The sequence below is a fragment of the Vulpes vulpes genome, chromosome 3 (genome assembly GCF_048418805.1).
Source record: "Vulpes vulpes isolate BD-2025 chromosome 3, VulVul3, whole genome shotgun sequence".
NCBI classification, from domain to species: domain Eukaryota; kingdom Metazoa; phylum Chordata; class Mammalia; order Carnivora; family Canidae; genus Vulpes; species Vulpes vulpes.
In genome coordinates this window covers 80,102,957-80,127,018 of record NC_132782.1, presented here as the reverse complement: position 1 = coordinate 80,127,018, position 24,062 = coordinate 80,102,957, and the positions used below count along the sequence as shown (strand labels likewise).

The following is a 24,062-nucleotide window of genomic DNA, read 5'->3' as shown; positions in this document are numbered from 1 at the left end:
TACGGTACAGTTTTCTCTATTAAGGCTCAGATAAGCTGCCCCCCAGGTCAAGTACTCATGAGTGCCACAGGCCCCAGCTGAGGGGCAGGCAGGCAGGTGAGTCGGGGGCAGAGGCCTTCCACATCCCCCACAAGTGGGGCAGGGGAGCGGGGGGGGGGGCAGGATAACAGGGGAGCCCTGTGCTGGTCTAATCAACTGCTGGGGGTGGGGGTGACCCAAGAAACCCCAGGTCCAGAATGCTGGGGAATGCCCCCACCCGGGGGAAACCAAGGCTCCGCTTGCCCAAGGAGGGTCCCGGGACAGCAAGAGGGGTCAGGAGCTTGTGCCCCAGGCTGGTGGGTTTCCTGGGAACCACCCCCAGGAGTGAGTGCTTACGGTGGGGGGCGTCTGGACAGGGTCCCCTTGGCAGTCTTGCTGGGAGTCGGGGCGCAGGCCCTGTGGATGGCAGGCGAAATTCTGGGTGGCGCGGGTCCTCCCCAGCTCAGGCCTCCCCTCCCGCCGTGCTCGGCAAAGCCTCCCCAGCACGTGGCCCGAGGGCCGCCCACTGGCCTCCACTCGGCGGGAACCAGCCCGGAGCTGATGGAACCAGAGACCAGCGACCACACGTCCAGCCCCAGGTCCTCACGGGGGCCGCCCCGGGCTCCGTGAACTCAGCCCCACTCGGCCAGTTCCCCGAGATGACACGAGAGTCAGAACACCACGGTCTGGCAGGAGGCACCTGCTTCCTTCAGCATCTGTCCCCAGGTGTGGGCAAGGCCAGATGGGAAGGCGGGCGGGCTCGCCAGCTCCCGGGGCCTCAGACATCGTTTCCTGGAGTAGGGGTGGGGCGAGGAGGAGGTTGGGGTCTTCTGGAGGGCCTGGGGCCTCCAGGAAGGCAGGAGGGCACGGGGAGGCCTCAGCTCGGGCCCCAGGCCTGGCAGGGGGAGCAACTGGGGGTGTCTCCCAGAGGCCCCTTCTTGGGGACCCTGGGGCCGATTTTCCAGTCTGTGAGAAATACTGTGAGAAGAATCTTCAGGGTGGGGGCCGGGCCCGGGTCTGGGGGGCAGGAAGGGAGGAGCGGGAGAGGCTCTCCTAATGCTTCTCTGCTTGGCTGACTTTCAGGGCGCTGATGACGGCACTAATGTTCTCCTCTGGTACCTGCGGGGGGCGGCAGGAGGCAAGACCCGTGAGCCCCGGCCCGCACCCCTCGCCCCCCGGGCCGGTGCGGGACACTCACCAGCGCGTGGTCGAACTTGAAAGTACTGATGTAGTAGGCGGGGATGTCCGCGGCGGCCAGGGGCTCGGAGATCTGGGCCACGATGCCACACTCATCTGGGAACAGAGGGGGGGACCACGCTCAGCACCCCGGCCAGCCCCCCTCCCTACGCACACAGAGCCTTTCCCAGTGCACCTGCCCCTCGCCCTGAAGGCTTGGCGCCAAGGCCCCCTCCACCCGGGAGCCTCCTCTGACCCCCGGGCTGGCGTCGCGCTCCCCTCGGCAGGGCCCAGCTCTGTCCGGCTTTGCGGGCCCCTCCGGGGCTCCCAAGCCTCCTTCTCTGCCATCTCGCGTGTTCTCTGAGACAGAGCTGGAGGCTGCGGGCCCACGGGAGGATGGGGGCTCAGGCCCTATTCCTGTTGCCCTTAGACTCTCTTCTAGCCAGAAGACTGTGGTCAAGTCACTTCCTCTCTGTGAGCATCGGTTCCCTCATCTGAGTCCCCGCCGGCTAATGACCTCGACTTGTCCTAAAAGTAGTGCCAGGCATTTTTGGGGGCCCGGATGGGGCTTCTTTTTCCCTCTAGACCCTCAAAAGCAGAGGTGCAGCCTCTCCTCACCCCTAGCTCTCTGCCTGATTTGAAGGCACTACTCAAGGCTTCCTCCTCCAGGAAGACCTCCAGGATCTGAGGACCACCCTGTGCCACCAATACAACCCCTTCAAAGTTTTCAGGTTGTTTTCCCCAAAGCCCCTCTTCTGATTTTGACGGAAATCAAAATCTTCCGATGATGACTTTTCCAACACTGTCCCTGACTGGGTGGGAGAGTACAGATCGGCTCATCAGCCACCACGCAGGGAATCCACCCGGGTTCCACCCCTGCAACGCCCCAGCGTCACTGCCATCCAGCATCTCCTCTGCTTCTTCACTCTGTCGCCCTGGTCCTGCTATTGTCAGCCGCACCTGGACCTGGGTGGTGACCCCGCAGGCCCTTTTGGTGGCTGGGCAGGCCTGGTGTCTGCACACCTGGTGACTGTGGCACCCTGTGGTGGAGACTGGCCGTCTTCTAAAATCCTTTCGCTATGGACACAGCTCTTCTGATAAAAACGGGGATAGGAGATGAGAGTCTAGAATGATCTCTCTCTAACTTGGGCTGGGGCCCACGTGTCCCATCAGTTTGGAAGGCTGGTGACCAGCACTTTATAAAATTGTACGACAGCTAAGGGAAGCCCAAATGGCACAGCGCAGAGCTCGAGCCAGGACAGTCTTGTGAAGGCGTAGCCTGAGCAGTGTGCGTGTGCACGCCGGGTTAGGATGGAAGATACGTTTACTCCAAACCACACTCAGAAGCATATAGAACCTGTGGGTCTAGAATCGTTCAGGTTCTCGGCAAGTTATTTTTCTTGCAGGGCTATTCACAGCTGTAAGGGTGGCTTTAAACCCCGCGCCGTCCTGGGGAGGCAGCTGCAGGTTGTGGTCCGCGCCCTCCCCAGGCCGCCCGCCCACAGGGCCGCCCCAAGCAGAACAGCCCGACGGCAACGTGCACACCTCCGCCCACCGAGCGACGTTCTGAATTCCATTTGCCAGCCCCTCTAGTTCTCCATCATTGGGACATTTTGTTTTTGTATTACAGAGTGTATTCTGATTAATTCGGAACCAAAGCTGGGGGTAAAGACAAGCCGCTGGGCAGGTCCTCCTCCTTGTCGCCCGAGTCTCTGGGTGGCCTTGGCTGCTTGCCTTGGCGGCCAAAGCTGTGCCAGGTTCCCCACTTTCAGGAAGACCCCTCGGTCTGGCATCAGGACTCTGCCCCGCTGCTTGTGGTGGCCCGGCTAGGTCCTATGCTTTCTACCCTTTGGACCCTGCACCCTGGGCACAGCCACCTGGAGTCACATGGGTGCCACATCATACTCTTGCTGCTAGTACTGCCCTCCCCTCCCCACCTGTCACCTTCTCTGGGAAGCCTCACCCTTCCTGACCCTCTCCGAGCCACCTGGTATATGACACGAGTGCTTACCACCCGGAGGAGGCAGCTACCATCCTCCTCATTAGGATGGCAGTCAGGGAACCGAGGTGCACCTGCCTGTGGTCACGCTTGTTCCTAACAGCCTCCTTCGTGAGGAGTTCTTCTGGCGCTCAGTCCCCACGACCCTGCACCGGGCAGCAAGTGTCAGCGGGAGACATGCTGGGGTCTGTGGCAAAGGAGGCCCTGAGAGGCAGGTGGGCCCCAGGGTCCTACCAGGAGCCTTCAGCGTACATTTCTCAGCATCCACAGAGCAGCCCACTGTCCTGCCCCCAGGATAGCTCTGGCTTTGGCTGTGATGTGGGCAGAGTTGGGGGCACTCGTCTCGTCCTGCTAGTTACTGTCCCCTGCAAGCTCATCCATAGGCAGGGGGCTGTGGCTGGCTCCCTCACTGACCCTTTGGCCTCAGGTCAAAATGCCCGGCCACCTCCATCTCCCGTCCCAGGCGTGGAGCATCTGGGGCCGACATCATGGTCCCTGGAGCAGTCTGAGCTTTACCTGGAACATTCTTCACTCTGTCTGTGGGAGATCAGGGTTCACCGATCCCACCAGGGCTTGTGGAAGATGCTTCCTGGAGACGACCAGGAGCCTCTCCCGGGTTCCAGCTTGGGGGTCTAACAGGTTTAACTGAAGCCAATCATTTCTGATGCTGCATCGCTGACAGTGGGACCAGCAGCCTCCATCAGCTCTGGGCAAATCGGTGCCACTCGGCCCTGCTAACTACCGAGAGCTCTGAACCCCGTGGGCCTGTGGAACATAATCGTGGGCAAACCTCACGCTGTTTGGGCAGCTATGGACACCGAGGCTAGAGAATCTTAGGGAATCTCTGCGGATGTCCTCCTGGGGGATCAGGTCATCGAGACCATGGAGAAGCTGCCCCTTCCCAGGACAGAAGAGGTGAGGTACGTAGGGGTGAGTGCTGGGGGTCTAAGTCTGACTGCAACTGCATTTATTTCTGTGAGGGACACTCTTTAGAACAACAGCCATTGCCTGTGAGCAGCTGGGACAAAGGAGTGATTTTTTTTTTCTAAAGTAGACCCCATGTCCAGCACGGAGCCCAAAAGCAGGGCCCAAACTCAGAACCCTAACTTCACGACCTGAGTGGAGATCGAGAGTCAGCCGCTTACTGACTGAGCCACCCAGGCACCCCTTCCTTTTCGATTTTTATCACACCCCTGATGCTGTACTAATAAACAGGTATGCAATTTCTAGGGGGACAGAAGTAAGAGTGTTTTGGTTGTAGGCGCTCCTCCCATCCTCTGGAGGCCCAAGCCTCCTGTCACTCGCTGGTCCAGGGCCCAAGGCTCCTGAAGCCTCCACCTCCCCATCTGTACCATGGGGTGAGTGAGCCCAGATGGCGATGCTAGCCCCCCCCCAACCGGTGTGGCACCCCCCAGAGCTCACCGAATCCCAGGGGCTGTCCTCCGATCCGCACCATCTTCCAGAGCTCTCCAGATGCACTTGTGAACAACAAATTACTAGGGAACCTGAATAAGGAGAGAGAGAAATACCCCAGAGGCTGACCTGGGTTGTGATCCCGTGGTAGGAACTGTGGGTGTCCTCAGGGCTCTGGTGCTGGGCCAGAGCAGGGAGCTCAGGAGGCTCCAGGCCCCCTCCTGAGCCCTCCTCATCTGGGGGGGAACAGGAAGGCAAAGCTGGGAGAGGGCTTGGGAACAAACGCCCTCCCTCTGCTGATTGGTAAAGGACGCTGTCGCCACCACCCAGCTGCAGAGAGGGGACAGCCCTGATAACCTGGGCCTTCATCTCTCTGAGTGGCTGTCATCTGTAGGATGGGGCCAGCTCAGCCACGAGGCAAGCCCTGACTGTGGACAGGGTGCGTGTGCCACGGAGCCCAGCCCACCCCAGGCCCAACTCACCTCTGCTGGGTCTGCACGTCCATCACCAGGGAGATGTAGCCCTCGATGAGGGAGAAGGAGAAGAAGCGGATGTGGCCACAGTCCTCACCGGCAGCCATGGGGTCCTTCACCCTGGGGGCCGGGGGGTGGGGTGGTGAGGGGTGCGGGGGACCCCTGCTGTACCCACCCGGCCTGCCTGCTGCTCGTCGGCCTTTGCACAGGGTGCTGAGAAGAGCAATGGCCAGGAACATGGCCCTGATCCTGTCCTGGATGACTTGCTGGGTGACCCCGAACCTCTGTCCCCACCCTCGGTCTCATTGGAGGGGCGATGAGCCCACAGAGTTCACGGAGGTGAGCACCACACATCACAGTCCCAGCCGGCCCTCTGTGCACTGTCCCTGCACTGCCCCACACCTCAGGGCACAGTCTGTGGTCACTCCAGCTCACGGGCCTCTGGTCTCACCCCACCTAGCACCTGAACTTACAATCTGCTCTGAGGAAAAATGCAAAGCCTGTTGTCTGCTGAGTGAAAACCCTCCTGGCTCCTCTATGGACTGGACCTGCCCTTGGGGCTCAGGGAACAGTGAATGGGGTATTTATCCCACTAACATATGCATGCCCCTGGGGCTTCACCATGTTTCAGGGGTTCCCAAGGAATGATGTCTCCCCTCACAGAGTGTGACTTTTGGGTAGAGCTATGATCCACCCCCACCCTCGGACCAGCTTCCAGGGCAGGTGGCAGATCTGTCTCCCCACTCAGACTGGGGCTCCCTGCGGCCTCTCACGTTCAAGGGGGACGTACCCGTTGGAGTAGAACATGACGTCCATGAGGAGCGTGGCAACTGCAGGCAGCGTGTCAGGGTCCAGGCTGGTGACACAGAACCTATTGCTTGGGCTGGACAGAGGGTGGATGACAGGCCTCTGGACTGTGAGAGCAAAAAGAGCGGGTGCTGAGGCCGGGAGGAGCGGCATGGGGCGGGAGGAGGACCCGGGAAGAGGAGTGGGGTCAGCTGACAGCTGCTCCAGGAGACCTGGTCCCTGCTCCTTCTGCAGCCTCTGGTACCACCCACAGCTCTCCTGATTCTCCAGGCTCACTTCCAGACCCCCGGGCCTTAGCACATGCCTTGCCGACTGCCTGGAGTGAATGGCCTTTCCAACCTTTTCCATCTGGCTGAGCTCCTACTTGTGCTCCAAGCTTCAGTTTGAGAGTCGCTGCCTCTGGGAGGCCCATCCTGATACCTCGGGTGGCTGAGGAGTGGCTTCTAGCCATCACCGGCCGTGTCCATGTCCCCTGCCCTTGCTAGACCTTGAGAGCAGGGTCTGACCAGGACTCTTACCCTGTGTTATGTCTGGTGCATCACAGATACTCTGAGATGTGGCTGCTCTGGGGTAGGACCTGGTAACTTCTTGAGTTCTCCCCTGCACAGAGCCTCCTCAACTCACCCATTTTGGGCTTCACGAAGCCATTGGTGATGCCGAGGTTCTCAGCCGCTACCGTCTCGCCATTGACGACTCTCAAAATGGTGAACTCTGATGACAAGGTGTGAGTGACAAAGGGCAGGTCCCGTTCACGTACCTGGGAACAGGGAGTCAAGGATGTGAGTGTCCCTCGGGCCACTGGGGGATTCTGCTCCCAGAACCAGCTTCCCCATGCTGGGGGGAACGGGCACCTGGAACCAGGTACTTGGGCCTCCCCGGGGGTGGCAGGGATGATGCAGGGGAGACAGGACTCTGCAGAGGGCTGGGGGGTATGCCCCTTCTCACCCTGCAGGGCTATGCCTAGACCTGTCCCCACCCCTCCAAGGCCCAAGCTCTGGAGGGTGGCCCCACCTGTGGGAGGACAGAATGAACGGTGTAGTGGCCAGGATCCGCCATGGGCCCTGTGACCAGACGCTCTGGCCACCCCTGTCCGCACGTGCTCCCAGCCCTCACATCCTGAGCTCTGGGTCACACCAAGCCTGGCCCGCAAAAGGCAGGTGGTGTGTGGGGCTGGTCAGAGCCCCGCAGTCCTGCCTGGGCCATGCTGACACTTGACCCATGACCCTAAGGTAGTCCTGGCCTCTGAGCGAATCGCGCAATGGGGGCCACAGCTCACCAGGATGAAGTCCGTCTGGTAGGTGGAGAGCATGAACACGGAGATGTTCTGGTCGGCCAGCGGGGCAATGACCGACTTGGCAATCTTGGTCACGCCGATGGGCTGCGAGCTGGAGAAGCTGCCCCCGCCTGACACCACGTTCAGGGCCAGCCAGGTGGCGTCCGCCACGCTCAGGTGCTCTGAGGAGGGCAGCTCTGTGGGTGGGGGAGACACACAGAAGGCAGGCCTGTGACTGAAGGGTCCCGGGTCCTCAGGGCAGGGGGCAGGGCAGGCTGCAGGGATGGGGAGAGAGGCGCGGGCCAGCTGTGGGACCCTGGCCAGCTCTGGCCCCTGGGCCCCGGCACCCTCATCTGTCAAAGGAGGACAGGATCGGAGGTCCCATCCTGGGAGGACCAGGCAGGGAAGGCCCTCAGAGGACTTTGGACGTGCCAGGCGCTTGGCAGGGCAGGAGCCTGGGTGACAAGCGGCTGATGTGTGTTGGGTTTCTATTGCCTCAGCCGTGAAACGATGGGTAGTCAGCAGTGAGTAATGATTTTGTTATTTCCAGTTTGCATTACCCTTCTGGCGGTCAGGGGCTGCGGCCACGGCCCTCATATGGGTGGAACAGGACCCATTTTACTTTTTATTTCTTTTAAGATTTACTTATTTAAGAAAGAGTGCACAGCAGGGGAGGAGGGGCAAGAGGAGAGAATGTCAAGCAGACTCCCCGCTTAGCAAGGAGCCTGGATCCTACAGCCCTGAGACCATGACCTGAGCTGAAATCAAGTCAGACGCTTAACTGACTGAGCCATCCAGGTGCACCCCCCTCACTCCCCAGTTTTCATAGAGGTTCCCGGGAACCTCTCAGGGGGTTGGGAGTGGAAGAGAAACCAGGAGACAGGGTAGGGGGGCCTGGGATTTCTCTCCTGGTTTCCCTCAGCCCTGCATTATGGGAGAACACACAGCTCCACCTCTGAAATCCTGAAGGGCTTGACCCTGGGGGGGGGGCAGCACTGTGAACCCCCCAACCCTGCCATCATCTGCACAGCCAGCCCCCGGAGCCACCAAGGGCCAGGGATCCTGATGGGCCAGCTGTGTGAGATGGTCAACCCAACACTTCCTGTGATCCTGACAGTGGGCAGCCATCATTTTAATATTTAATGATGAAATCTTGAAAATGCCCCTTCCGGGATCCCTGGGTGGCTCGGCGGTTTAGCGCCTGCCTTTGGCCCAGGGCGTGATCCTAGATCCCCAGGATCGAGTCCCACATTGGGCTCCCTGCATGGAGCCTGCTTCTCCCTCTGCCTGTGTCTCTGCCTCTCTCTGTATCTCATGAATAAATAAATAACATCTTAAAAAAAAAAAGAAAAGAAAGAAAATGCCCCTTTCATGAGAGCAGGATCCCTTTGGCCTTCTTGGGGAAATTCTGGAAGGGTCATTTATGTCTTATGTTGCCGCATGCTAATACAAGCTTTTGCGAACCAGCCCTCTGCCCCCCATTCCAGGCTTCTTCAACCCAAACCCACCCAGCGGCTCCCTGCATATCTCGGGTAAAAGCCAAAGTCCTGGGGCACGTGGGTGGCTCAGTGGTTGAGCGTCTGCCTTCAGCTCAGGGCGTGATCCCGGGGTCCTGGGATCGAGTCCCGCATTGGGCTCCCCTCAAGGAGACTGCCTCTGTCTCTGCCTCTCTCTGTCTCTCATGAATAAATTAAAAAAAAAAAAAAAAAAGCTGAAGTCCTTTCTCAAAAAGCTCTCAAGGAGCGCTGTCGTGGGAGCTTTGTGCAGGGATGGAGAGGCTCTACACCTGTGCTTGCCCAAAATGCTAGCAGCTCACACGTGGCTAGTGCAACAGAAGAAACAGGACTGTAAATTGTTTTTTAAAGATATATATTTTTTAAGATTTTATTTATTTATTCATGAGAGACACAGAGAGAGAGAGAGAGAGAGACAGAGACAGAGACAGAGACAGAGACAGAGACACAGGCAAGGAGCCTGACAGACTTGATCCCGGGTCTCCAGGATCACGCCCTGGGCTGAAGGCGGCGCTAAACTGCTGTGCCACCCGGCTGCCCTAGGACTGTAAGTTTGATTTGTGATTCCTTTCATTTCTGGTGGCTGTGCAAGGTGAGCGGCCACCGTACCTCGGCCAAGCTCTTCGAATACTCGGCCCACCCATGGGGGACGGGGCAGGACGCTGCCCGTCTGCTCGTGGACGCACGCACAGAAAGCTCTGGGCAGTCAGCCCCCCTCCAGGTGACAGTAGGTGGTGGGGGTGGAGGCGGGGACACAGGATCTCAGGTCAGTCCAGCTGTCTGGGGAGCGGGTGGGCGATGGGCTCCTGGCTCTCGGCCCTGGCTAGCACCCACCGACCGTGGTCAGCTTCAGACCAGCGATCACCCTCTGACACTGCCAGGAGGGCGCGCTTTGTCAGAGGAGCAGGGACCTCAAACGCTGCTCCGGCACTCTGCACGGGGCGAGGGAAGGCCTGTGTGGGGCCCGTCCTCACCCCCCGCCAACGCCCCCCCAGGTTGGGGCCGTGGGGATGAGCTGCCAGAAGGCTGACCAGGAGGCAGCAAGCCTGCCCTTCCCTAGAGGAAAAGTGGACCCATTCCAAGACAAAAATGGATTATTTCTGTCACCACACATAGTACAAGACCCTAAAAATAGCCTCTCAGAGCTGCGTACGCTGTGTGGTAGTAGAGGTTAACGGTGTCTTGTCACCTCCAGCCACAGAGGTGGGCGGCTCTGTGGGGGGTGGAGCCGCCCCTCCTGCCCCCTGTGCTGCCCTGCTCTCCGTACCCCCACCCCAGGCCTCCTCTGTTCCGACTGTAGGACCCTGCGGTTCCCTGAACTACACAGAAGCATGCTCCCCATTCAGCCTGTGCTTCTCAGGCTTCTCCTACCCTGCTCGCAGCAGGGTCGAGAGTCCTGGGGTCAGGCGGGAGGGTTTAATCCTGTCTGTACGACTTTGGGCAAAGTCAGCGCCCCTTAGTTTCTTAACTGTAAATGCAGAACGATGAAATCAGGATCAGCTCCAGAAGATGCTTCGAGGATTAAATGAGATAATCCCCACCAAGCGCTTAGCTAAGTGCCTGGCGTCCAAGTGCTCACCAAATGCCAGAGCCTTTCTGTTAGTACACTGCTGGTGGTGCTTTTGCTGGCTTCCCGATCACAGTTGGCCAACACATATCAGGAGTTTTTTCAACGCGCAATTTCACTGTAAAGGAGCAGTTAACACGTAGGGCAAAGACAAGACTCACGGGCAAGTGTGTGACCCAAAGGGATTTAAAACCAACACCTACCTGGGTGCTCCCTAAAATCTAACGATGGGGCCAGGCAGATGAACCAGTTTATCTACGACAGAATTCTACACATCTGCTTAAAAAACACAGTTCCCAGCTATAAAGTAAATTTTTGGATAACTGAGGAGGGGAGGACGTATGTTATACAGAGTAAATGTCTCATTCCGTAGATGTGATAAATATGATGGAGGCCGGGGCAGGGGGGAGCTGGGGTGTCATGGGAATGGCGAGGACTCTGCAGGGGGAGGCACTCAAGGCCCACCCCTCCCCTCCCCAAAATGCAATCTCAGCTCCAGGTTATTTTACATAGTGTGGGCAGAGCACGGGGGACAGTCCAAATACAAGTGGGCACCACCTCCTGTCAGTGCTCCCTGGGAGGACCGGCTTCAGGGGGACAGTCAGCACTGGCCGACTGGGACCTCCTGGCGCCTCCCGCTGGGGGCACCGCTCTGTCCCCTAGCTTTGCTGACATGGTCAAGTACAAGCCACAAGGCGGGTGGCAGGAGCTCACAGCTCTGTGGGCACAGCCCTCTGACACGCCAGCTGACACGCCAAGTGCACACGGCGACCCCTAGTGCCCGCCAAGCACGCGCATGCTGCATGGTCGCGAGTGTGCCTACAGAAGGGACAGGGGATCCTGTGTTTGGGATGAGGCCCTGGGAAGCTGAGCAGCTTGCCCAGAAATCACCAGCAGTGACATTGGCAGAGCTGGATCCGAACCTGGGTCTTCCCATCCCTGCCGGGGGTGAGGCTTCTCAAGGACTCCTCCCTCCACCTCCTGCACACTCATGCCCCCCCCAGCGCACCCTGCCCCCGTGTGGTAGGGCTCACACTGCCGGACACGATGTGCTCGCTTCGGCACATGGGACCCACAAGCACTGGGCCCCTCTAAGCCGCAAACCTCAGACTCTGCCCACCACCCAGAGGTCAGGGCAGGTACTGCTGCTCTCATTATTTTGCCTGAACCTGTCTTTCCATCTGCGTTTTGGATGTGGTTTCTGCACTTGCTCATACGTCCCCACCTGACATGCTCTCTCCCTCTTTAAAGGCAACAAAAATCGCCTCCTCCAGGAAGCCTTCTGTGACTACGTAAACTCCCCAAGAGTGTCCTCTTCTGAGCTCCCCAGAAAGGGAAATGCAGGAAGGCTCACCAGGTCTTCCAGACCCAAATACAGTGTGAGGCTCCCTGCTGGGCAGCCTTTTTTCCTGCAGCAAAAGTCCCAGGTCAATCCGGAGTTTGACTCTTTCTTGATCCCTGCTCTGTCCTCAGAGTACCAGGCTCCTTACTCGGCTCTCTCCTCCAGGCAAGCCCTTCAAGATCAGGTAAGACCCTTCACTGGCTCCCCCTGCCTCTGCCTCTCCTGGCCTTCCTCATCTGACCTCTTTCTGCTCTGTCTTCTCACCTTCAGTTCTCTGGGAGTGCCAAGCAACCCTCCATTCTGGAAGCCTCCCCGCTCCCAATTCCACAGGTTCCACCAGGTAGGCTCTGTACTCATTTAGTTGGGTTTGTCTCAAGCACTGCCTCCTCCAGGAAGTCCTCTTGGACTGCACATCTGCTGGCTGGCTGGGTGCCACTCTCTCTTGAGACTATAATTCTGGTTTCTGAGTTTCTGTCCTCCCAGAACCATAAGTACCTTAGGGGCAAAGGCGGGATTCCTGCACTTCTGACCTCCCCCGGCGAGGGCCCATGCCATGGAAGCATCCAGAGAGGACACCAACCCTGAAGCCTTGTGCAGGTTACGTACATTTCTGTGCTTCAGTTTCCTTGTCTATAAATGAAGTTAATAAGAATCTTTCCCAGGGCTCATGAGCGCAGAGTCTGCAGCCAGCAGCTGTGTCGGGGCCATGGAATAAGTCGGTGTGCGGATTCAGGGCGCTCACGTATCTGCTCTGCTATGGCACTTCCTATTTCAAGGGCTCCTCCTTGGAGGGGGGGGGGTCCTGCGCAGCAGGGTGCCGTGACTCAACCGCAATCATGACGACTCAGACTCAACAGCTGACAGTGTCGGCAGCTGGCAGGCCCCGAGGCTCGCGGGGTCAGAGGTGCCTCCTGCACCCCAGGGGGCTGGCTCTGAACAGACAGCCACACAGCTGCCGGACACCTCCCTGCTGACGATCCCTACAGACGTGGGCGTCCAGGGCTGCCACACCGGCTCCCCGGGTCCTGCGGCCTCCCTCCCTCCCTCCCTCCCTCCCTGTGCACCGAGCTGGCTCATCTGCTGACTCAAGATGGAGAGTTCAGCTTAGACAGGGTATGTGTTCCAGGGAAGAGACGCTCTGGGGCGTTCCCTCTTGTCTGAGGTGCCACACTTCTCAGCAGGGCCCGCACAAAAATGGAAATGGCTTTGGGCTGCCCAAGCATGTGACCTGCTTTGTGGTTAAGGCCAAGGTTTCTGTTTGTGGCTCCTTGGCTCAGAAAGTGTCATGCTGAATGAATGAATAAATGAATGAATGAATAAGCAGACAGCTTTGATGATGGGCAGGGGTCTCCCTTACGGCCTGCCCTGTCCCCTTAGAGGCAGGGAGGAACACTGTGCCTTTTTAGACGTGGGGGGGCCAGGTGACGGTCCCCCATACTGGCTAGGTGCTCAGGGCGGGGGTGTGTAAGGACAGAGTGCCGGGGTGAGGCTGTTCCTCTAGGGCTCCTCCATCTCACACGGTGGCCCCAACTTGTACTGAGAACCCCATCAACAGTTGGCTTCTGACCCCATAATGCTGTGTCTCCAACCCCATTTTAGGAATCAGCCTGAGTAAGAATAAAGATAACACATTTCAGGAGCTCATAAAGTTATCACCGGAGAACAGCGAAACCTGCATGGACCCTAACCAGAGGGGACGGGGCAAGAGGGCAGGCCCCATCCACGACGCTCATTGCAGGAGGCTGTGATATCACAGGAAACGTGACGTTACAGCATCAGGCGAAAATGTTTCCCTCCAGGACACTATCACACGTACACTAAAAACAGCCCGTGCACAGTAGATGTTGGAAAGAGAAAGATGGAAATGTGACCAGGAGTTGTCACTGGGGCTGGAGAGGGCTTTTATAAAAATGTTGGATTTGTTGCATTCTCTGTATGCTTTTGAGGAGGGAACTGAGGGGCTCGGAGGGAACACCAGCTCTGGGTTGGGTGTGTGTGTGTGTGTGTGTGCTCAACTTCATGGCTTGTGAGCCTGGGCGTGTGACTTCCTCTCCACTCGCTGCTCCTCGCTCTAGGGTGTAAATACCACCACCTCCTCGTGAACCCCTGGGTACGCTTAGCACAAAGGAACCCGTGCTGTGCTTTAGACCAGGACAAACACAACCCTGACTAAATAAAACTGAAAGGATGTGGGGGTGGGGAGCAACAGGGAGGGCTGCTGACAGGTACAGGGTTTGGGGTTTCTTTTTGGGGTGATGAACATGCTCTGGAATCAGATGGTGGGGATGGCTGCACAACCCCATGCATATCAAAAACCACCAGACCGGACACTTTAAAAGGGTGGATTTTATGCAAAGGAACATCGTAAAAGGAAGATCATCACCGCTTACAGGAACCACACCTGGGAACAATGGACTGAGGATGTTTTAAAGCATCTCACTCGGGGACACCTGTGTGGCTCAGTCGGTTAAATATCTGCCTTTGGTTCAGGCCATGATCCCGGGGTCCTGGGATTGAGCCCCACATCGGGCTCCATGCTTATCAGGGGAGTCTGCTCCTCCCTCTCCCTCTGCCCCTGGATGTGCGTGCGCTCTAATAAATAAATAAAATCTTAAAAAAAAAAAAAAAGCATCTCACTCGACAGTAGGTGCTCAATAAAAACAAGCCCTGGGTTCCTTCTTGGTAGCCTTTAGTTCCCAACTGGATAAGCACTGTGTCTAACTGACCCTTTTAGCTTCGGGGCCTTTCCCTGGGTGGTCTTGTGAGCAGAAAGGGAGGGGAGCAGCCAGGGCAGAGGGAGAGAAGAAAACAGATTCTGCTGACTTTCTAACCTAGCAGGAAGGAGAGGGGGGCAGAAATAAGGCAGCAGGATGGGGACAGAAATAAGAAGGTGATTGGGGCAGGAAATAAGGCGGCGGGCAGGCAGGGGGCAGAAATAAGGCGGTGGGCAGGGGGCAGAAAGAAGATGAGTAGGGGCAGAAATAAGGTGGCAGGCAGGCGGCAGAAATAAGGCGGCGTGCAGTCAGCACTGACCGCAGGCCTCAGCACTGACCGCAGGCCACAGTCCAGCCAAGCCCGGGTGACAGAAGCACTCACCTAGGAACCCCTCCTCATCAACAATGATGGTGTAATCCTCCGGCGTCTCGGTTAGGCTGAAGAACTTGCACCTGGATGGCGGAGGGACAGACAGAGGAGAGCATGTCAGTCCCACCTGGGACCTGCCAGGACCCTGTGCCAAGCTCTGCTCCCAGGCTGCTGGGTGGTGTCCAGGAAGCTGCCCCCACCCCACCCACTGCTCTCTGTCTCCGACCCAGGTCTCAGGGAGCCCGGTTGTCCTCTCCACACCCCCCAATCTTTGGGGACCTCTGAGCCCGCCGGCCTCTAGGCTCCCACAGCTCAAGGGTCTCCAATGCCACTTTTTCCCTAGGGAAGGAGCAGCTGAAGCGCAGCTCTGGCAGGGAGCACAGAGGGCACCTGTCTTACCTGTAGCGCCCCCAAATTCAGCCTTCTGGACCCCATTGCTGCCCACCCTCCCGCCCCCCGCTACGGTCCCAGCCCCTCTCCTTATCAACTTGACAGGGTTCCCAGGGTCATTTAGGACCTAATCCATGTCACCCAACCAGCAACCCAGCCTTCAGGGTACTTTCTGTCCTCACATGAGAAAGGGGTGCAGCCGTCTGTGCCACTGGGGGGTGGGGGGCACGGATCCCCGAACTGTCACTCGTCATCTTTGGTCATACTGCTTAGCCTGGGGTGTATGTTGCTCATTTGTGCCCCACACAAGAACATCAATTTCCCCAGGCCAGGGGCTGGCAATCCCTCTGCTCCTCTGTATCTTGGCTGAGTCCACGCCTGGCAGACGTGCAGGGGGCTGGGGGTGGGGGTGAATCTGTGGCTTCCTGTGGCCAGGGGTGGCTGCCCCTCAAGGCCCGTCTCCCTGGCCCTCCTCCAGCTAGAACGGCCCCCAGGACGCCCCGGGTGCAGCTGCAGGGAGAGAGGGCATGTACAAGCCGTGGCGTGCAGGAAACAGGCTGTGGTCATTTATCTGGCGTCACCGTGGCTCTCGAGTGCGAGGCCCAGGCCCGGCACGGGCTGCGTGCCCGATGTGTAAAAGCCATCTATCACGGGAAGGCCTGACAGCAGGAGGTCCAGCAATAACCCCAGCAAGGGCCGGAACAGCACTTCTACAGACTCAAACGGAAAAGAACCCTGAAGGGGACGCAGGGTTGCAGCAGATGAGGGTGGGGATGTGTGTGTGTGTGCAGGGGGATGGGGGTGCAGGGGTTGGGGGTGGGGTGTGTGTGCAGGGGGGATGGAGGTGCAGGTGTTGGGAGTAGGGGTGTATGTGTGCAGGGGGGATGGGGGCACGGAACGGGTGTGTGTGTGTGTACAACGGGATGGGGGTGCAGGGGATGAGAGTGGGGGTGTGCAGGGGATGGGGTACAGGGGATGAGGGTGGGGGTGTGTGTGTGCAGAGGGGACGGGGGTACAAGGGACGAGGGTGGGGGTATGTGTGTGCAGAGGGGATGGGGGTACAGGGGACGAGGGTGGGGGTGTGTGTGTGCAGAGGGGATGGGGGTACAGGGGATGAGGGTAGGGGTGTATATATGCAGGGGGATGGGGGTGCAAGGGACGGGTGTGGCGCATCTCCCGTCAGCTGCCCTGCGGCACCAAAGCCTAGTTTGCTTTATTCTTGAAATTTTTCCCCAGGAACCAGAGCAACTGGACTCGAGAGGAATGCAAGATGGTGCAGCTGTTTGGAGGAGCTCGGCGGCTTCTTGTCAAGTTAAACATCTGCAGACCACACGGCTGAGCAACCCCACTCTCGGGCAATCCCGAGGACGGCAACAGGACCACACAAAGACCTGCCTGCAGGTGCCTCCCATCTCTGCCCGGAGACCCCATGGCCCGTCCGCCCCTGGAAGACCGCGGGTGTCAAAAGGAAGGGGTTGGGGCGGTTAGTGCGGATGGATCTCCAGTGCATTTGCTGAAGTTAAAGGCAGACTCAAAAGGTTACGTATTATCTGATTCCGTTTATAGGACATCCGGGGAGAGCCGCAGCGCTAAGGACAGAGAACCGATTGGTGGTTGCTGGGTTGGGTCGGGGTTGGCTTTACAAGGGCGTCGGGGGGACGTTCTGGGATTACAAAGGTGCTTGGTATCTTGACTGTGGTGGTGAGATCGTACACGCTGGTAAGGGGTGAATTTTACTGATGTACCCGACTTTAAAGAAATTGCTTGTGTTGCAGTCATAAAGGAGGTGGCATGCTCCTCCCAGCTGACACTCGGCTCAAGCAACTGCACACACTCTTCAATCTCCCTCTGGCCCTTTTCTTTTCTTTTTTCTTCTTTTCCTTTCTTCTCTCCCTTCCTTCCTTCCTTTTTTCTTTTCTTTCTCTTCCTTTCTTCCTTTCTTTTTCTTTCTTTCTCTCTCTCTTTTTTTAAAAGATTTTATTTATTTATCCATGAGAGACACACAGAGAGAGGCAGAGACACAGGCAGAGGGAGACTCAATCCCAGGACCCTGGAATCACACCCTGAGCCAAAGGCAGATGCTCAATGGCTGAGCCGCCCAGGGATCCTGGCTCCTTGGTTTTCTTTCTTTCTCTTTTTCTTTCTTTTCTTTTCTTTATTTCCTTCCTTTCTTTTTCTTTCTTTCTTTCCTTTCTTTTTTTTTTTTTTAAAGATTTTATTTATTTATTCATTAGAGACACACACACAGAGAAGCAGAGACATAGGCAGAAAGAGAAGCAGGCTCCACGCAGGGAGCCCAATGTGGGACTTGATCCTGGGACTCCAGGATCATGCCCTGGGCCAAAGGCAGATGCTCAATGGCTGAGCCACCCAGGGATCCCGACTCCTTGGTTTTCAAATCGCATCACTGTCCCTGTCTGTCCCACAGCCAGTTTGCAGTATTCCCTGGACAAATGAAATCTGTGATTGCTTGGGGACAACAGCAAGTGATCATAACCTTTGTAGGTGGCAATCACTGGTCTGGCCCGGCTTCTTCTCGGGGACCCCTGTGCACTCAGAAGGAGCCCTAGGAGCCCCCCAGGCACCAGATTGTCACCAACACATACTCACTGGGTGTGGGGAGCGGCCGCCCAGCTCTCTGTGGCAGCACACAGGAATGGCACTTGCTTCCTGTGCCCTCCTGGCTGTGAGGGATGCTCCAGAAATAGACCACAGCAATCGCCCCAGAAGGCATAAACACCAGCAGAAAGCAGCAGCAGCCTCTGGGTAAATGGGGGATAAACATGTTGTTGATGTGACCTGTCCCCGGGGCCCAGTGCTCTGAGGCCCTGCTGTTGGACACCCATCTCCAGGTGTGTGCCTTAGTGCAGGCAGGCCTCCGGGAGGCTGAGCCAGCCCGAAGGACAGCAACTACTGTTCTGGTCGGACTTGGGGAGTCAGGCCCCAGGCCCCTCCTGCTCCCCGTCGCTCCACTCCACGTCTCTAGCCCCACCCCTCCTTGCCTACCGAGAGCTGCTCTCAAGTTCCTCCTCTGTTTACCACTCGCCTCCACGTGAACTCCTGCTCCGATGACTGTACCAGCCTCCTACCTCGTCTCGTCCCCCCACTCTTGGCCTGCCTTCCCAGTCTCATGCCTCTAAAGGCTGACAAATGCTCCTTCCGTTGCCTGGCCCACCCTTCCCTCTTCTTTGGCTGGAGACTTGCTGCTCACCCTCTAAGACACAGTTTCAGCATCTTCATTGGAGTAAAGTCTTTTCTGATTGGCACCGGCCACCCCATCTCCCTCACCTCCCACCAGAGGGGTGTGGTCCTCCCTCGATAGTCCACAGCCTTATACTATGTCTATGAGAGGGCATTAGGCCACCGTGGACAGCTGGGCTGCTGGTGTGTCACAATTCACTCATCTCACAGTTTATGTGAAATACGCCCTTAGAGTTGAACAGTGCACAATCTGTGCAACAGTGCATGACAGTCCTAGGTGCTTTCCACAACCTATTACAGATAATACTCCCCTGCAGACCATAAGATCTCATTGGCAAGGACTATGGGTTCTCTGCACATAACCCCTAGTACCTGACACAGGCTGGCAACAGAATCAACACTCACTGTCCAACAAACAAAATAAGCAGACAATGGCCACAAACTTTTACCCCCCAAGCCAGAGAAGCCCTGATTGGACAAACCCTGCTGGCCCCTTGTGGGGCACTGCCTCGACTTACCCCTCTCTAGGAGCCACTAAAGTCTCCAGTCCCAACCTTTTTTTTTTTTTTTTTTTTAAGATTTTTATTTATTCATGAGAGACACAGAGAGAGTGTGAGGCAGAGACACAGGCAGAGGGAGAAGCAGGCTCCATGCAGGGAGCCCAATGTGGGACTTGATCCTGGATCTCCAGGATCTCACCCTGGGCCGAAGGCAGTGCTAAACCGCTGGGCCACTGGGGCTGCCCAGTCCCAACCTTCTAATGAGCCATGGCTAGATCCTCCCTCCAGATGCCAGGGCCCCTGGTGTTTGTGGCCTTTGCACTTTGTTGATGAGGACTTGGAGAGAGGACTGAAACCCAGCAACTGGCTAGCCTCTGCTCAGTGCTGTTAGGAAACCCGAGGAGGAAGAAGAGGAGGAAGAGGAGGTTGAGGTGCCCTTTGGATGCCCTCATGGTACCCAGGAACACGAGGGAACAACAGGATAATAAAGAAACCTGGGAAGAGCATGAACTCCGTGGTCCTGGAGTGGAATCCCAACCTGGCACCTGGGGGCAGTGAGCCCTGGGCTACGTCATTCCTCTGTACAGTGAGGGACAGGTTCCCATCCAGCTCCACCTTGGGCCACATGGAACCCCACCAGCTCCACAGCAGGGAGACCTCAAGGGGCCTGGCCAGGAAGGCACAGAAAGATGATCCCAGAACCATGGAGTCTGTCTGGAAAATACTTTTTTTTTTTTTTTTTAAAGATTTTTATTTATTCATGAGACATACACACGAGAGAGGCAGAAACAGGCTCTCTGCGGGAAGCCTGATGCGGAACTGATCCCAGGACGCCGGGATCATGCCCTGAGCCAAAGGCAGATGCTCAACCACCGGAAAACACCTTCTAAGGGGAGGTAAAATCCCAACCAGCTTGGATCAGAACCCAAGGCAGATACGCTGCCCAAGACAGCTGGGCAAGTTGTGCATCACAACTCTGGGGGCAGGGCTCATTCATCTTACAGTCTCTGTGGAGAGTGCTCTCAGGGTTGGGCAGTGCACAACCCATGCAACTGTGTGAGACCATCACCCGGCAGGTTCTGCAGGAGCAATCAGGTAGGTAGACAAGACATAAAAGTCTGCAGCCCTGAGAGATCAAGTGGGAGACTGGGGAACAGGAGCTTGTGGTTCAGGACATACCCGAGGAATCACTAATTTCTCCCGCCAGGGGGTGCCAATGCATCACTGGGCTCTCTTGAACACAACAGGGGTAGTTGATGTGGGCAGCCCATACGAGGAACCCAGTGTCTGTTCAGAGCCTCATGGCCCAACACAGGGCATGCCCAGAGGGACCGACGGGACTCTAGGCTGTGTCCCTTTGGGCCTGGAGGAAGATTCCAGCCACCACCCTCACATCTCTGTGGTCACTGTGCACCCCATGATGGAAGCAGTGCTGCTGCTTATGGCTGTGTGACCTCAGGTAAGTTACTTAACCTCTCTGTGCTTCAGTCTCCTCATGTGTATAACCGGGATGATAACCCAACTTTACAGGGTTGTTACTGAAGAAACACTGGGAGTGAAGACCCAGTGTAACTCTAGTTAGCACTCAACATAAATAGCTGGCTATTTATTCTTCTTGGAGGGCAGAGGTGGCTGACAGGGAGGCCACAGGGAGGCCAGCCTGTACTCCCAATAAAGAGCAGCCCTAAAGCCAGCTTGGCTACAGAGACCAGTGGGCTGGCTGGGGAAGCGGTGGGCTGCGGGCAGGATGGGGTCTCCATGGGGAGTTCGGGCTACACCACCTCCCAGGCTCCGTGCAGGGCCGGCTCTTGCACACATGACCCTCCACACAACAAGCTTTGGCTGAAAAGTCTCCATCCACCGGGCCAGTGGCCCAGCCCCCACCAGGGAGCCAGCATGATGATTTAGGAGGGAAGCAGCTCAGCCTGAAATCCCCAGTGGCTCTGGACCAGACTTAGACCTGCAGGCCTGGACCCCACCCCAGCTTCCTGACCTTCACAGACATCCGGCGTGTCTGGGCAGGCAGACAGTCCAGATCGGGAGAGCCAGGGTGCTGGGGCCCTTTTGGGCCTCGGTCTTGTCTTCTCTGTTTACCTGCTGGCTGGCTGTGCCCCGCTCCCTGCCCCTTGTTTTCCAGACGCCACCCCTTTACATAGTCAGGGATCAGCAGAGGTTGCCTGTGTGCAGAGTCCTGAGCCTGAATCTAGGGGATGTGGGAGCCAGACCCCGCCTGGGACTGGAGCCCACTTCCTGCAGGATCATGATGCCCCGTGTTGGCCACACCCTGCTGAGGTCACCTGCTGGCTCATCACAGAACAAGTGCAGACACTGTGGGATGACAGCCAGGCCAGCCGGGGCCCATGGTGTTCAAACCCACTGGATGGGCCCTGCAAACACGGCTGAGAACAGGCATCCAGCATGTTCCAGGGACCTGTGGACACACTGTTCTCATTCTTTTGTTCCACTAGGGTCTCTGAATGCCCAGGGGCCCGTTCTGGATTTCAGCCCCGGGGAAGCCTGGAGTGTTTTTTGCAAAGGGAAGCCCTTTTGGCTTGGAGCCAGGGAGGCTGGGCCCTAACTCCCCCTGCAGCATGTCACCGTGAGGAGGGGGAAGGGGGAGGGTGGGTGCGGGCCCGGCCTCCTTCTGGCCGCCACCTGCCCCAGCCACGCTGGCCCCAGCTGACGGCACAGGAACCTTCCACGCTATGAGCCACAGAAGCGCTGGCCCCACGCTGGTCCAGGCCTTTGCTTCCCAAAGGAAAGGCAGGCGGATGGCGAGTGCCGGGCTTTGTTCTCTCAACCAGCGTGGCCTTTTTAATCTCTCTCTCCTGGGTCTTCGATAGATCTCTTGTGTTATTTACATTTCATTTCTACCATCTCTGGCGACTAGAGGCTGCCGTTTCAAGTTTTAGTTAGAAAAAAGGCCCTGTGTCGCTTCTGTGACTTGAAGGATGATCCTGAAAGGGGTTTCTTCTGTTAAGATGGGGGAAAAGAATCTGCTTCTGTCGCGGTGGCCAGGACAGAGTGTGGGTCGTGGTGCTCGCAAGTTCTAGGGCAGCACACAGAGGTGGGATGGCTAAAGGGGTGGGGGTAGGGTACCAGGAGGAAGCCCCCAGACTCAGGCAGCAGCCTAATTCAGTGGCTGGGTCATGCAGTCATTCGACAAACAGTTAATCACTTTTATGTGTCGAGCACTGTCGCAGGTGATGGGGACCCACCTCAAATAACTGGACAAGGAGAATTTACGTGGAGGGGTGGGAGAAATGGCGCATCCGACGGTGCTGTGTGCTGCAGAGCAAGTAAGAAAAGTGGAGAAGGGGTTTGTGATTGCAAGCGGAGCAGGGAGTGGTTGCCAGAGGCTGCAAGGAGGGGGAGAGGGGCAGCAGTAATTGAATGGATATAGGGTTTCAGTTTGAGATGGTGGAAAAGTTCTGGAGAGGGATGGTGGGGGTGGCTGCACAACATGAATGTACTAGATGCCACCGAGCTGTGCGCTCCCCATCGGTTAAAACGGTCAATTTTGTTCTGTCTGTGTGGCCACAAGAAGGAATATCGGGCAGGTACCGGGAAGGTCCCCCCATACCTGTGGGAGGTGGAAGGGCTGGCGTGGTGCCGTCCCGAGGAGGCCACATAAGGTGGCCACAGGCCAGCAGTGACGGAGGCCAGAGTGGCTGAGTGGTGGGGCAGGGGGAGTGACAGGCCGTGGTGACAGGACAGGTCATAAAGGGTGGGGAGGATGCCTCCTGGCCTCCGTAAGGAGTGGGTGGGGACCCTGAGATCAGCCAGGAGGCTATTCTTCAGGGAGGCTGGCAAAAGCCGATGGTGGCTTGGACCAGGCTGGCAGCGGTGGGCGTGGGTCCGTGGGCGGCCAGGAAATAAGATTCAACACCTGGAGGAGATGAGGTCAGTGAGAAACAACGAGGAACAGGGAACGAGGAGCGGGGAACAGTGGTCTGCCACGGCCCACGCTCTGGCCAGAGGCACCAGGGGGGAGGTCAGAAGGCACACTGTCCTCACCTCTGTATCTGGCCCCCTTGCTGACACCTCTACTCTTTCCTCCATGGGGAAGGTGGGGAACCTGGGACAACGGGCTGGCCTCATCCTGTCCCGAGGGCCAAAGCCACAAGCCTCTGGGAGTTGCTTCCTTATGCATGTCCCAATGGCCTGGGGCACCCAGGTGGTGGTGGTAGGGGGAAGGGTCCTGCCAGGGTAGGAACACAGTCTGGAGAAGTGTAGCCTCTTGCTTCATGAACACATACCCAAGTGCAGGGCGCATAGGAACCAACTGGGGGTTCTCCTCCTTCCCTCAAGGGCAGGGGTATCTGAGATGGAAAGGGTCCAAGTGTGCATCTCAGCTTTACCACCTACCCCAGACAAGGCTGGAATAGCTTTCTCATCTCTGAGAGAGGTTTGGCAGAGCAGTGTAGGATTTAAGGAGGTACTGAACACGCAGGCAGTGCTCAAGATCCTGCCCGATCGCGTGTGGTCAGGGGAGGAGCTGGCCAGGAGACCCAGGGGGAACCGGACCTCCCCAGAAGCATTCCCATCCAGGGAGTGCTCAGGCCCTGCAGACAGGAGAACGCCTCCCACTTGGAGGCTCTTCTCTGGTGTTAAATGATCTCTGCCCAATCCCAGATCTCCCCATTCCTATGGCCTTCGCCCCTACCCTTACCATATTAGGGTCTGTCACAAGGGGCCAGCACAGCACCCCTGGCAGGTCAAAGCCCTGGCCTATCACCTCCCAACTGATGATAATATCAGAGATTATTCACTTCCAGATCTGACTTTGCTTAGCGACACATCTGCTCCTGGGAGATGGGCTGAGTCTTACGACCAGGTCCCCCATTCCTGGCACAGGATGATGTGACGTGGTCTTGCATCATCGGCACTAACTGAATGGACGTGTAGCATAAGTAATTATTCCCATTTCACTGGCAGGAAGACTGATGCTCAGTTAGGTTAAGGCAGTTACTGCCTCGGGTCCGCTAGGCTGTGTGGTCTCTGGGGTGGGGACAGCCGGGAGGCAGGTGTGGCTGCCAGCACATTGCCTGTGATCCAGCTCTTCCCCTGGGAGGTGTCCACCCTCTCACACAGGTGTCGCGGGAGACACGGATGTGAGGATTTATAACCGCCTGTCCTCAGTAACAAAGCTGGCTACCACCCCGATGCCCCTCACTGGGCAAGGAGGAAGACCATGACAGAAGACCACTGCCCAGTCCTCCAAATGAGCAGTCTACAGTGACTTCCAAAAATATCAATGAGTCTCAACAGTAAGACAGTAGATGGAAAAGCCGGTCCCCAAACA

At 57.4% G+C, this 24,062-nt stretch overlaps 1 protein-coding gene across 1 annotated transcript in view; it reads right to left on the bottom strand.

Moving 5' to 3' along the window:
• The window catches only part of CASTOR2 (cytosolic arginine sensor for mTORC1 subunit 2), a 49,838-nt gene continuing 25,776 nt past the window's right edge, over positions 1-24,062 (bottom strand). The window contains exons 2-9 of the mRNA XM_026017503.2: positions 14,679-14,749; positions 7,163-7,356; positions 6,511-6,643; positions 5,870-5,993; positions 5,089-5,199; positions 4,616-4,698; positions 1,217-1,311; positions 1-1,137 (exon numbers count right to left, since the gene is read on the bottom strand). Coding sequence (XP_025873288.1) covers positions 1,072-1,137; positions 1,217-1,311; positions 4,616-4,698; positions 5,089-5,199; positions 5,870-5,993; positions 6,511-6,643; positions 7,163-7,356; positions 14,679-14,749 — 877 coding nt within the window. The 3' untranslated portion in view covers positions 1-1,071. The remainder of the gene's footprint in view (positions 1,138-1,216; positions 1,312-4,615; positions 4,699-5,088; positions 5,200-5,869; positions 5,994-6,510; positions 6,644-7,162; positions 7,357-14,678; positions 14,750-24,062) is intronic.